This window comes from Balaenoptera borealis (assembly GCF_965194805.1).
Source record: "Balaenoptera borealis genome assembly, chromosome: 12".
In the NCBI taxonomy this organism is placed as follows: Eukaryota; Metazoa; Chordata; class Mammalia; order Artiodactyla; family Balaenopteridae; genus Balaenoptera; species Balaenoptera borealis.
The window spans coordinates 7,246,323-7,260,710 of NC_138869.1; the positions used below are offsets into that span (position 1 = coordinate 7,246,323).

Below are 14,388 nucleotides of genomic sequence, written 5' to 3' on the forward strand. Positions count from 1 at the left end.
GTTCCTGATATAGAGGAATAGCTTTCAGCTTTTTACCATTTTGTGTGATTTTAGCTGTGAGCTTGTCATATATGGACTTTATTATGTTCAGGTATATTCCCTCTATACTCACTTTGTTGAGAGTTGTTATTACAAATGTATGTTGAATCTAGCTTTCTTTTGATTAGTATTTGAATGGTATATCTTTTTCCATCCCTTCACTATATATATATATGTGTATATATATATATACACATACATATATATATAATTTTATTTGAAGTCGGTTTCTTGTAGACAGCATTATTTGGATCATGTTTGTTTTATTCTGACAATCTTTGTTTTTAAATGGTGTTTTTAGACAATTGATATTTATTGTAATTAACGATATGCTAGGGTTTATGTTTTTTCATTTGTTTTTTGTTTGTTCCTCTTACTTCCTGTTCCTCTTGTTTCCTCTGTCCTGTCTTCTTTTGTGTTATTTCTACATTTTTTTCATATTCCATATTGATTTATCTACTGCTGTCTTTGACTATATTTTTATAGTTGTTCTTGTAGATTTTCTAGAGATTATAGTATACATAGTTGAGTTTTCAGAGTCTATTTAAAATCAGTATTTTACCACTTTAAGTGGAATGTAGAAAACTTATCACTGTATAGGTCACTTTACCTTCTCTCCTTATGTTTTAGTTGTCTTCAGTCTTACATCCATGTACATGGAAAAACCTATCAGATAATGCTATAATTTTTGCTTTCCCCCATCAAACATGTTTTGAAAAATTCTAGAGAAGAATAGTCTATTAAGTTTACCAATATGTACCATTTCTGACTCTTTTTTTCTTCTTTCTTGATGTTCCGAATATTCTTTTGATATCATTTCCCTTCTCTCTGAAGAACTCCCTTTAGCAATTCTTTTAGACTCAGCCTGGTGACAATGAAGTCTCTTAGTTTTCCTTCATATGAGAATGTCTTTCTCTGACATATATCTGGATATCACCATCTTCTCCCAGCTGATATGTTAACCTTAGAGTTATTCTTTACTAACTCATAATCATGGAGGAGAGGATATAGAATTTAATTCCAGCTATTATTTTTTTTTTTAAAACATTCTTTTTTTTAATTTATTAGTTTATTTATTTATGGCTGTGTTGGGTCTTCGTTTCTGTGCGAGGGCTTTCTCTAGTTGCGGCAAGTGGGGTCCACTCTTCATCGCGGTGTGCGGGCCTCTCATTATCGCGGCCTCTCTTGTTGCGGAGCACAGGCTCCAGACGCGCACGCTCAGCAATTGTGGCTCACGGGCCTAGTTGCTCCGCGGCATGTGGGATCTTCCCAGACCAGGGCTCGAACCCGTGTCCCCTGCACTGGCAGGCAGACTCTCAACCACTGCGCCACCAGGGAAGCCCTATCATATGGTTTTTATTCTTCAATTTGTTAATGTGCTGTAACACACTGATTGATTTGCGTATATTGAAAAACACTTGCATCCCTGAGTTAAATCCCACTTGATCATGGTGTATGATCCTTTTAATGTATTGTTGGATTCGATTTGCTAGTATTTTTTTGAGGATTTTTGCGTCTATGTTCATCAGTAATATTGGCCTGTAATTGTCTTTTCTTGTGGTATCTTTGTCTGGTTTTGGTATCAGGGTGATGGTGGCCTTGTGGAATGAGTTTGGGAATGTTACTTCCTCTGCAATTTTTTGAAATAGTTTCAGAAGGATAGGTGTTAACTTTTCTCTAAATGTTTGATAGAATTCACCTGTGAAGCCATTTGGTCCTGGACTTTTGTTTGTTAGGAGTTTTTAAATCACAGTTTCAACTTTAGTGCTTGTGAATGGTCTGTTTATATTTTCTATTTCTTCCTGGTTCAGTTTTGGGAGACTGTACCTTTCTAAGAATATGTCCGTTTCTTCTAGATTGTCCATTTTATTGGCATATAGTTGCTTGTGTTTCTGTAGTGTCCATTGTAACTTCTCCCTTTTCATTTCTAATTTTATTGATTTTAGCGCTCTCCCTTTTTTTCTTGATGAGTCTGGCTAAATTTTGTTTATCTTTTCAAAGAACCAGCTTTTGATTTCATTGATCTTTTCTATTGTTTTCTTCATCTCTATTTCATTTATTTGTGCTCTGATCTTTAGGATTTCTTTCCTTCTACTAACTGGGTTTTGTTTGTTCTTCTTTCTCTAATTGCTTTAGGTATAAGGTTAGGTTGTTTATTTGAGATTTTTCTTGTTTCCTCAAGTAAGATTGTATTGCTGTAAACTTCCCTCTTAGAATTGATTTTGCTGTGTCCCATAGATTTTGGATAGTTGTGTTTTCATTTTCATTTGTCTCTAGGTATTTTTTAATTTCATCTTTGATTTATTCAGTGATCCATTGGTTGTTTAGTAGCATATTGTTTAGCCTGCACGTGTTTGTGGTTTTTACAGTTTTTTTCTTGTAGTTGATTTCTAATCTCATAGTGTTGTGATTGGAAAAGATGCTTGATATGATTTCAATTTTCTTAAATTTACTGAGGCTTGCTTTATGGCCCAGCATGTGATCTATCCTGGAGAATGTTCCATATGCATTTGAAAAGAATGTGTGTTCTGCTGCTTTTGGATGGAATGCTCTATAAATATCAATTAAGTCCATCTGGTCTAATGTGTTATTTAAGGCCTGTGTTTCCTTATTGATTTTCTGTCTGGATGATCTGTCCATTGATGTAAATGGGGTGTTAAAGTCCCCCACTATTACTGTGTTACTGTCAATTTCTCCTTTTACGGCTGTTAGCATTTGTCTTATATGTTGAGGTGCTTCTTTGTTGGGTGCATATATATTTACAATTGTTATATCTTCCTCTTGGATTCCTCATTATGTAGTGTCCTTCTCTGTGTCTTGTAACAGTCTTTATTTTAAAGTCTATTTGTCTGATATGAGTATTGCTACTCCTGCTTTCTTTTGATTTTCATTTGCATGGAATACATTTTTCCACACCCTCACTTCCAGTCTGTATGTGTCCCTAGATCTGAAGTGGGTCTCTTGCGAACAGCATATATATGGGTCTTGTTTTTGTATCCATTTCAGCCAGTTTATGTCTTTTGGTTGGAGCATTTAATCCATTTACATTTGAGCTAATTACCAATATGTATATTCTTACTGCCATTTTGTTAACTGTTTTGGATTTGTTTTTATAGGTCTTTTTTCTTCCCTTCCTCTTTTGTTCTCTTCTCCTGTGATTTGATGACTATCTTTAGTGTTGTGTTTGGATTCCTTTTTCTTTTTTGTCTATCTATTGTAGACTTTTGGTTTGCAGTTATCACGAGGTTTTGATATAGCAGTCTATATATATTCAAGATTAAGTTGCTGGTCTCTTCATTTCAAATGTATTTCCAATATCTTACATTTGTACTCTCCTGCTGGTTTTGATATCATATTTGTGTGTGGATGATTTCCTACCTTTACTGTATGTTTGCCTTTACCAGTGAGCTTTCCCGTTCGTAATTTTCTTGTTTCTAGTTGTAGGCTTTTCTTTTCTGCCTATAGAAGTTCCTTTAGCATTTGTTGTAAAGCTGATTTGGTGGTGCTCAATTCTCTTAGCTTTTCCTTGTCTGTAAAGCTTTTGATTTATTCATCAAATTTGAATGAGAGCCTTGCTGGGTAGAGTATTCTTGGTTTTAGGTTTTTCCCTTTCATCACTTTAAATATATTGTGCCACTCCCTTCTGGCCTGCAGAGTTTCTGCTGAAAAATCCGCTGATAACATTATGGGATTCCCTTGTATATTATTTGTTGCATTTCCCTTCTTGCTTGTAATATTTTGTTTGTCTTTAAATTTTGTCCGTTTGATTAATATGTGCCTCAGCATGTTCTTCTTTGGGTTTATCCTGTATGGGACTCTGTGCTTCCTGGATTTGGGTGACTTTCCCTTCCAGGTTAGGGAAGTTTACAGCTATTATCTCTTCAAATATTTTCTCAGGCCCTTTCTCTCTCTATTCTCCTTCTGGGACCCTTATAATGTGAATGTTGGTATATTTAATGTTGTCCCAGAGGTCTCTTAAACAGTCCTCATTTCTTTTCATTCTTTTTTTCTTTATTCTCTTTCGTGGCAGTGATTTCCACCATTCTGTCTTCCAGCTCACTTATCTGTTCTTCTGTTTCATTTATTCTGCTATTGATTCCTTCTAGTGTATTTTTTCATTTCAGTTACTTTATTGTTCAACTCTGTTTTATATCTTCTAGCTCTTTGTTAAACATTTCTTGTATCTTCTCAGTCTGTGCCTCCATTCTTTTTCCACGATTTTGGATCATCTTTACTATCATTACTCTGAATTCTTTTTTGGGTATGTTGCCTATCTCCACCTCACTTAGTTGTTCTTCTGGGGGGTTATCTTGTTATTTCCTTTGGAACAATATTCCTCTGCCACCTCTTTTTTTTTTAAAATTATTTATTTATTATTTATTTTTGGCTGTGTTGGGTCTTCGTTTCTGTGCAAGGGCTTTCTCTAGTTGCGGCAAGCGGGGGCCACTCTTCAGCGCGATGCGCGGGCCTCTCACTATCGCGGCCTCTCTTGTTGCGGAGCACAGGCTTCAGACGCGCAGGCTCAGTAGTTGTGGCTCACAGGCCTAGTTGCTCCGCGGCATGTGGGATCTTCCCAGACCAGGGCTCGAACCCGCGTCCCCTGCATTGGCAGGCAGATTCTCAACCACTGCGCCACCAGGGAAGCCCTGCCACCTCTTTTTGTCTAACTTTCTGTGTTTGCGTTCCCACAGGCTGCAGGATTGTAGTTCCTCCTGCTTCTGGTGTCTATCCCCTGGTGGGTGAGACTGGTCTTAGAGGCTTGTGCAGGATTCCTGGTGGGAGGGACTGGTGCCTGCCCACTGGTGGGTGGAGCTGGGTCTTTTGCCTCTGGTGGGCAGGGCCATATCAAGGGGTGTGTTTAGAGGTGGCTACAGTCTCAGGAAGGCTTTAAGCAGCCTGTCTGCTGATGGGTGGGGCTATGTTCCTGCCCTGTTGGTTGTTTGGCCTGAGGCATCCCAGCACTGGAGCCAAAGGGCTGATGGTTGGGGCCAGGCCTCAGTGCCAAAATGGTGACCTCCAGGACAGCTCACGACAATGAGTACGCCCCAGAACCTCCACCACCAGTGTCCTTGTCCCCAAGTGAGTTACAGTGAGCTACAGCTGCCTCCCACCTCCCCAGGAGACCCTCCAAGACCAGCAGGTAGGTCTGGTCCAGGATCTTATGAAGTCACTGCTTTTTCCCCTGGGTCCTGGTGCACACAAGACCTTGTGGGCATCCTCCAAGAGTGGCATTTCTGTTAACCCCAGTCCTGTGGAGTTCCTGCGGTCAAGCCCCGCTGGCCTTCAAAGCCAAATGCTCTGGGGTCTCCTCCTCCTGAAGCCAGACCTCCAGACTGGGGAGCCTGACTTGGGGCTCAGAACTCACTCCTGTGGGAGAACCTCTGCAATATAATTATTTTCCAGTTTGTGGGTTGTCTACCTGGCGGGTATGGGGTTTGATTGTATCACGAATGCACCCCTCCTACCTTCTCGTTGTGGCTTCTTCTTTGTCTTTGGAAGTAGAATATCTTTTTTGGTAGGTTCTAGTCCTTTTTTGTCTATGATTGTTCAGCAGTTAGTTGTGATTTTGGTGTTTTCGTGAGAGGAGGTGAGCTCAGGTCCTTCTACTCTGCCATCCTGTCCTTGCCCCTGGGATCTGCTTTTCTGATTCTTCTTGCTTTCTAGTAAATGCTGACCCCTGGCTGGACTGTAGCTTCATACAAGCAGAGGCCAGATAAGTCACCTTCCCGTGTCCCTAGGACATGGACGGCAGAGGTTCCCTGAATGTATCAAATGAATGGGATCCAGGACTAGTCACAGGTCAGTGACATCTTGATTAAAACGTTTCCTGAAAAAGTATGTTTGTTAAACATGCAAGGCTCTGCCTGCAGCTCAAAGTAGTCCCAAGCCTCCTCCAGGCTGCACGGCTTCCAAAGCTGGTGGCTCCGGCTTCCTGACCCCAGACTCAGAACGGCACTCCTCACCCTGAGCTGGGCCTCCAGGCTTCAGAGAGCCAACAGCTCACTCTCTGGGGTGTAAGGCAGCCTCCTGTGCTCATGCTTCATGTCCCCTGGGCAGTGTGGGCTGGGACTCATTTCTAACAAATACAACACGTTAAAGTTGACAGCGACGCCTGTGTGAAGGCATCTGCTCACAGACAGAATCAGTGAGCTCCGTATGGAAGCAACACAGAAAATTTTAACAGATTCAAAGTGATCTACCAATATCTTCACAGGAGAATTTCAATTGAATTTTTCATAATTTATATTTCCTTATATCACAACATTTTTAATTAGGAAAAGCAAATTAAAACCCACTCAAAAATCAGGTAAAAATCATGTTTTCCTTTTAATTGACACCGTTTCCTCTCTCAGGTGCTACTTTGGTAATGATTAGGTCCCCACCTCTCAAGAACATTGCATCTGAACAGGCTGAGACAGAGCCAGTGTGAACACAGACCCCAAAGCAGGGCTTCTGGGATAACAAGAACAGAAAAAAACAGCCTTTCTCTTCACTTCCAAAGGCAGTCACTCAGAGGGTCCAAAGCTCTGTTTTCGAAACGTAGAAAACCTGGAGCTCAATGCAAACTGGAAACCAAAATACATCAGAAATGAAGCATAGTGCTTCGTCAAATACTCAAGGTCTGATCATCCCGCCTCTTCTGTAAGGAATGGCCCCCCTCCAGCATTTTTAAAGGAAGATGTTTGTTTCTATTTCACTTTCCAACTGGGTATAAAATCTACTAAAAGGGATACAATGAATCAGAACAAATCAGCTCACTCACAAGAGACACTCCCCAGATAAAGATTTTTGGTTGCTGAGATTATTCAGCACATTATTTCAAAATGCCAAAATTCAGGACAATCTGAGAATTCAAAAGTGGCAGCTACATTCGCTGACAGGTTATGTGAGACACACATACATACAACCCATTTTTCAGTGTAGATGTCCAGGGGCCAAGACCCCTGATCAGCTCAATAAGTTACTTTGTACATTACAGTGCACAGAACAACAGAGGGAGAGACACTTTCTTGGAGAGGGTCATCCTCTCTGAAGGAGGCTGGAGCCCAGCGCCCAGGGCCCTCATTAGCTGGACCCCTCCTCTTCTTTGGTCGTGGCGGCCTCAGAGACAGCCGTTTCCTCTAATCGATCTGCTGGCTTCTCCTCCTCCTCCTGGGGATAGAGGTCCGGGTACTTCTGCATGCACTCCTGCATGGCCCGGAACTGGTCTACACAGTCCGACCCCTTGACATCCTCTGTGCTGTAGTGGAAGCACGAAAAGGCCGCCTTGAACTGTTCCCCACATGGGCCGCTGGCCATGCCCCCAAGGCACGGGCAGTTCCAGTTGATGTCTCCGTTGGGCAGGATCAGTCCTGGGACGGGAAGATGGGCAAGGAAGGGTGAGAGGAGCTCCCTGAGGTTTCAGAAAAAGCAAAACCAAGACCAGTCCTCATAGGCATAACGGTAACATGAACCGCTGCCTGGCCGGCACTCACCGGTGGGCCTGCCGCTCCCTCGGGATGGGGTTCAAATGCCCGGCACAAGCCCAGCATTCCCGGCTCAGTCGGAAAGGTCACCATCAGCGACTCTCTCCGTGTGCAGCACTGCTCTGTGTCCTAAGCCGCCTCCCAGTGCTGTGGCCGTGCCTGTGCTCCAAGAACTACACAGGGAAACCGTTTAATCCAAAGCGGAAGCGACCGCTCGGATGGTTACTGAGAAGCTTTGAAAGCCCAAACACTTTAAGGAGTCAAGGTGCTGGTCTCCTCCTTTCACACAGATGGTCAGGACCCCCTGCGCCACGGACCTTCTCCTCAAGCCCCTCCCGCCCCTCAGCTGCTCTCAGCTCAGCACAGCGTGAGGACTGGTACAAGCGAGGCTGGAAGATGTCCAAGGCATGGTGGGCAGGAAAAAGCGAGTGACGTGCCACAGCACTGCGCTCCATTCTTGTAAAAACGGAAAACCATTCAAAAACTCAGGAGAAAGAGAGGCAGAAGAAAGAAGAAACTCCTAGGTTCAGCCTGATGGCCAGGGAAGCGCGTGGGAATGAGGGCTGGAAAGCACACAGCCCCTCACACCTGATGGAGACGCACTCAGTGTCCTAGGAGCAGTGGTGGCCAAGGTAGACACCTGGAAACCCAGCCGCGACCAGGGACGTTGGACTCCCACCCCCGCCCGGCACTCACCGTGCTCCTCGTACGGGTCATTGGGGTCGTCGGCCACCAGCTCCGCATTGCTTGGAGTTTCATGGTCTTCTTTGGTCACAAATATGATTCGATCCTTCCCTAGTGTTTGGAGAACAGAGGGAGAAATGTTTCACCCAGGAGCTGTGAATCAGCCCTAAACCCAAGCAGCCACGAAAACCTTGTTTGAAGACTGTCCCATTTGAAACCCTGACGTGAGTTCAGTGGTGCTCCCCAGGCTGGGGACTCGCTCACTGCTGACTCTGGGGGAAGGTCTAGCAGCCGCTCCTGCATCACGTGCCTGTGACCGGACTGGGGAGGAGGAAGACGGCTCCTGCTGGCGCCATGTGCATCCTCGGGTGGGAGACGAGACGCCCCAAGCCATCAAATGCAGCTGTTCTCAGTCCCCAAGTTTGCTGACATGTAACAAACGGGTCTTCTTCCTCTGCTCAGAACTCCCATGCGCTTTGACGGCTCTGTCACTTCCCGTCCCTGTGAGCACCTGGTCCACTTGCTCCAGGCCCCTCGGGACCTGCCAGCAGGCGCCTTCAGATAACATTTCACCTATCGGGCTCCTCCGGAAGAGGCTTGGGAAAAGCACGAGGGTGACGGTAAACACCAGAGAGACGTGCCAGTGAGGACAGCGGAGGGGACAGAGGGAAGGTACTTGGTGTTTACACCCTCCCCACACCTGTACAGGGTCTCCCAGGAGGGGTGACAGTAATGGCGGCTGACCCTCGGCACGCTCAGGACCACGGCCTGCTCCAGAACACCTGAGGGTTCTGCTCCAACACCTCCCATTCTCTCTCAGAGAAGGTGGCTTGTCCCAAGTGGCCTGGGAAAGGATTGGGGCCGGGCAGCCAGGGCATGTTGAAGAACCTAAAGGCCTTGGTAATTCTGGCCAGTGTTCAGAACACTTGAAAGCAGCCTGCAAAAGTGCTGCGTGCTAAGCAAAATAAATAAGCTGACACAATTGCTCATCTCAGCTCTGACAGTTTTGTTTACCAAGATCTCAGCCGGGCCCAGACCAATGGGGAGGCCGGTCTCAGGCCAAGTCAAGGCGTCCAAGCCTGCTGGGTACGGGAGGCACCTGTGGGGCTTATGAGGCCCAGAGGCCCAGCCTCACAGAACAGAAGCTGAATCAAGCTCTCTGCACGTCCACACCACTAATGGGCTCCCGAGTGACTGATGCACAGCCCCACCCAGAATGTTCCAGGTCCCTCCCACAAGCCGAGTCCTCTCAGGCACCTTCCTGGACATCCCCCAGAGAGATGGGTTACACTGTATCGAAGGATGTGATACTGTCATTTAGAATAAGAAATATTTGGCCTCTGACCCCATTCTTAGCACAGAGTTCCTAAAATTTCAGTTTCCCAAGTGATGAGAGCATAAAGGTCTTTTTGTTATGTTAATAGGATGACTTGGGGGAGCCTGAGGATGGGGGCTGGTTGCCAGGAGAAACAGCTCTGGGATTAGAGGGTTGGAGCTTTCAGTCTCACCGCCCCCCCCCAACACACCCCACCCTGGGGAAGGGAGAGGAGCTGGAGGCAGAATCAGCTGCCAGTGGCCGATGATTTAATCAATCATGCCTATGTAATGAAGCCTCCGCAAAAGCCCAAGCGGACAGGTGAACACGTGGAGTTCAGGAAGAGAGGGCATGGAAGCTCCGCCCCTTCCCCACACCTTGCCTTGTGCGTCTCTTCCATCCAGCTCTTCCTGAGTTATATCTTTTTATAATATAATATTCTATCCTTTTATAATAATCCAGCAATCTAGTAAGTAAACTGTTTCTCTGAGTTCTGTGAGCTGCTCTAGCAAATTAATCCAACACTAGCTAGGAGGAGGTCGTGGGAACCTCTGATCTACAGCCAGTGGTTAAGAAGAACAGATGGCAACCTGGACTTGTGATTGGCACCTGCAGTTGGGGCGGGGGGCGGCGGGGGGGGAGGGGTGTTGCAGGACTGAGCCCTTAAACTGTGGGATCTGACACCATCTCCAGGTAAACAGTGACAGACTGAGCTGAATTGTAGGACATACTGCTGGTGTCAGAGAATTGCTTGATGTGGGGGAAATACCCACACACTGGAATTGGAATCAGAATCGTTAACGGCAGAACATAACTGCATCTTTTACGCGCTTGGGCCCTACTCAATGAGTTTCCCCACCCGTTGGCTCATTTAATCCTTACACCAACACCGTGAGGTGGGTATTACTAATCTCCTGTGTACAGAGAGAGGAAACGGAGGCCCAGAGAAGGTAGGAAACCAGCCCGAAGACACACAGTACGTGAAGGCAGAGCAGGAACACAGATTCTGGTCTGAAAGATCGCGAGTGTGTCGCCCTGTCTGCTGCACGCCTGTCCCAGCAGGAGTGTCTGAGAGTGGACACAGGACGGACAAAAGGACAGTGCTCACCGATCCCCGAGTCCCAACTGTGAAAAAAGAACTCATCATGACTGCCCACGAGTGGGGTAACCAGCTAGACTGGAAGTCTCATTACATTTCTCTGGAGAAAATATAAAAATGCTTGTTTTCACTTCCAAGATAACCTTAAAAAGTTGATACAAGCATATTCAGAAGGATGTGGATAACCACCTTATGCCCTCTTAGAGTTCCAAGTCAAGATTTTCATGATCACGGCCGATGGGAGAAAAGGCCTGGGGTGGACTTAACTCCCAGCCAAGGAGGGCCAGCGCCTTCCTGGTCTCCACAGCAAAGGCTCCTCGGTCAGAGACTGGCCTTGGACGACCTTGGCCATCAGACGGTGGCACAGCGACAGTAACCTCAAGGGCCCACCCCTGGCACAGAAGCACATTCTCCGTGCAAGGGGCAATTCAGTCAGATATCATCTACGAGACTGAATTAATGTAAACGGAATGCTGTGAGAATTCAATCCACTCATCTGTCCGGTTTTAGAGTCCCTGAAGCCCACGGGCACATGTTTATAAGAGCAGGTTCCTTAGATGTTTACATGGCAGTAATAAAAGAAAAACTTAAAAATCAACACAAAAATGTATTTCTCAAATTCAGGAAGCAGGGATTCCCTGATGCTGGACTCACTATAGGAGAATCAACCTTTTTAAACAACCTAATGAGGACTTCACCCTCATGACTTAAGCTCCTCTCAAAGGCCCCACCTACTAATACCATTCACCCTTGGGGTTTGGATTTCAGCAGATGAATTTTGGGGGGACACATTCATATCGTAGCAATGGGAAAATAAGGAGCACATTCAGATACCCTCACAGCCTCCCTCTCCCTGACTTCATACCTCCTGCTCAGATGCCATCTTCCTTCATCACTCCCCATCACCCTTAACCTGCTCTTTCTCACCTAACAATTATGTATTTGTTTACCACCTGTCTCCCCCACTGAACTGTCAGCTCCTCAGGGGCAAGGATTTGTCTATTCCATTCACTGCAGTATCCTCGGAGCCTAAAACAGTGCCCAAGACATAGTGGGTAATCAGTATTTGTTGAAAAAGTGAATGGAGGAATGAACTCTGAATTCAGACATGAAGACCCCAGACCCAGCAGAGGGCGGAAGACAGAACAGCTATCACCATGAAGTAGGTTAGAGAAAAAAAAAACATGGATGGGTGGTCTCACTCCCCCTAGAACACGCGTGGGTCTTTACACAGCAGAATCTCTTGGTACATCCAACCCAGAAGGGGCGCCCGCCACCTCCACAATGCCACAAAGGCAGACCGCCCACCTGTGCCCACTGCCATGTGATCAGTGGCTGGCACATCACAGGTACTCAATAAACGTCTGTTGACACAACAGGAGAGAACAGGGTCAGCATTAGAAAAGGAGGAACAAAGACAGGAACAGTGTGGCCCTGGGCCAGGGAGCGAGCCTGAGTCCACGCTGCCCAACACCTTGAACGCCCAGCTAAGGCCTTTAACCCCAAGGCTGGGGGGCGGGCCCCTGAAGTAAATGTGCACAGGCAAGTGATTCACTCAGAACAGAGGGCAGCCGTGTGTATGGGTTCACTGGGTAAAGGTGCCGGGGATATGGCCCATCTAATGCTCCCGGCTTGCTGCAAGAACATAGACAGGAAGGAAAATGACAAAAATAAACCAGGTAATTTCAAAGAGTTTAGGATGTGAAAGACACAAAGGCCCAGAGAAGACCTCACTGAGGTGACATATGAGGTGACATATGAGCTGAATCTTAAAGGATGAGGAGGCAGCCATGAGAAGAGCTGGAAGAAGGGTGCACCGGGCAAAGGGAGCGGCCAGAGGCCAGTGTGGCTGGTCAGTGATGGGTGGTTAGAGAGTAGCAGAAGCCGGATCAGGCAAGGGGCTCGGTCACATCAGCCTTAATCTGGAAGGGGTTTGGGACCGTTTCTCTAAGTCCCATGGGAAGCATAAAGAATCGGTGGGTAGAAAAACAAGAAGTTGGGGACTTAGGGGACAGTGGCATGGATAAGATAAAAACTAGGGAAGGCCTAAAGTGAGTGCTTTTAATTCTCATCCCCAAACTAAGAAAGAAATCTTTGATCCAGGAAAAGATAGGGATCTAAACACCTGTCTCTGCTTCCCAGAGAACCTGCAACCCCTAGAAACCCTCAAGAATGAGGATTATAGCTTCATTATACCCAAAAGGCTAAAAAAAAATTTGCTAAATGAAGAAGTAAATTAGACTTAGAAGAAGGAAATTAAAAACAAGAGACCTGCTGTCTAACAAAGTGGTGAGGGCAGAGGACTTTTGCTCATGGCAGAGTTAAATATCAATCAATGGAAACTACTCATTAGAGACATCAGTGAGTATTATGGTTTTATGACCCAGGGAAGGAGGATTCCAGGAGCAGAATGGGGTACTGGGAAAAGGCGTAGCATTTTAGACTGAGCTGTTCTCCTAACTGAAGCATGACCTTGGGTGGGTCACCTCCATCTCTGGGCTTAAGATTCCCTTAACTAACTGAGGGAGCTGGACCATTCGCTAAAGGATTTCTGGGTGAGTTCCAGCTCGCTCTGGAGCTTTATAGTCTCAGGTGTCCACCATTCCCCTCACCTGGCACCGAGAAGGTGCTTCATGAATATGAGCGGAATAAATGAAGATCAACTTCTCATTTTACAAGACTGAACACTAGGCCCTGGAGGAGTTGGGTGGCAGCTCAGGGACAGAGCCGGTTAGTGGTTGTGCAGGAAAACCCCTGGACCCGGCCTGGAGACTTTTGAGGTCCCGGGTAGAGGTAACAAGCAGAGAGACAGTAGGCGGGGGCCAACTTTGTTTTATTTTGTTTTGTTTTCTGCGCAGGGTGTCTTCTGAGCGGAAGGCTCCCTGGAGTCCACTGGGCACCAGACTGGGCAGTTCTGGAATCAGACCGCGGGGCTCCAACCCCAGCTTTGCGACTTGCCGGCCGTGTGGCTTACCCAAGTCACTTCTGGGTCTTGGTTTACTCTCCGGATAAAAGCAGGGCCTGACTTAGGAAGGTCGTCGCGAGACAGACCACACAAAACTCCTGGACCAGAGCCTGACCCGTCCCAGCGGGCGGCACTCCCACCCCCAGCGCAGCGCCCACCGAGGGGCGACTTTCCGGGACAGTTGAAGGCGGTGCAAACGGGAACACGTGGTGTGTGGTGAGCGCCATAGTAACATTATAATTAATATCAATAAATTCCCCGTTACCAGCCGCAGGCAGCGCGCTCGCACAGCCCTGACCCCCGGCCCTAGTTTACGAGCTCCCCCATGTGCTGTTCCCTCCGAGGTCCGGGTTCGAGCCTCACGGTGACCTCGGCCGGCCTCGCTCCTACCCGGGCCTCGGTTTTCTCATCTGAAAACCGGGGATGGCGACCCCGCCGCCGGGCCCAACCCGAGGGTCCCGAGGACTGTCGCCCGCGCCTGCAGTGGGGGCGCGGGGGTCCGGGGGGCTGCACAGACCGCGTGTCCCCTGCAGGCCCTCGTAGGCCGTCTCCACGCAGCCCGATCTCCTACCTTCCTGCCGGCAGTAGGCCATGGTGCAGCCCGGAGCCCCGACCTCGCGGCGACTGTGGCGGCGGCCTCACGCCGTGACCTCTCCGCTGCGGGGCTGGCGGCTTGGAGGCCCGCGCGGACCCGCCCCCTCCAGGCCTGCCCGCCGCGCGCCTGCCTCGGCGCCTCTAGCCCGGCCCTCTCAGCCGGGAACTACATTTTCCAGCAGGCTGCACGCTGCCCGGACACTCCCCCAGGCAATAAGGACTACAT

At 47.2% G+C, this 14,388-nt stretch overlaps 1 protein-coding gene across 1 annotated transcript; it reads right to left on the reverse strand.

The window, feature by feature from the left end:
• Nucleotides 1-6,342: 6,342 nt before the first annotated feature.
• On the reverse strand, nucleotides 6,343-14,346 carry CHCHD4 (coiled-coil-helix-coiled-coil-helix domain containing 4). The gene is made up of 3 exons (XM_082345331.1): nucleotides 14,140-14,346; nucleotides 8,202-8,300; nucleotides 6,343-7,391 (listed from the first exon to the last, which is right to left on the reverse strand). Exons 1-3 carry the CDS (start codon nucleotides 14,159-14,161, stop codon nucleotides 7,105-7,107), a joined length of 408 nt encoding a protein of 135 aa, XP_082201457.1. The 5' UTR covers nucleotides 14,162-14,346; the 3' UTR covers nucleotides 6,343-7,104.
• Between the last annotated feature and the right edge of the window lie 42 nt (nucleotides 14,347-14,388).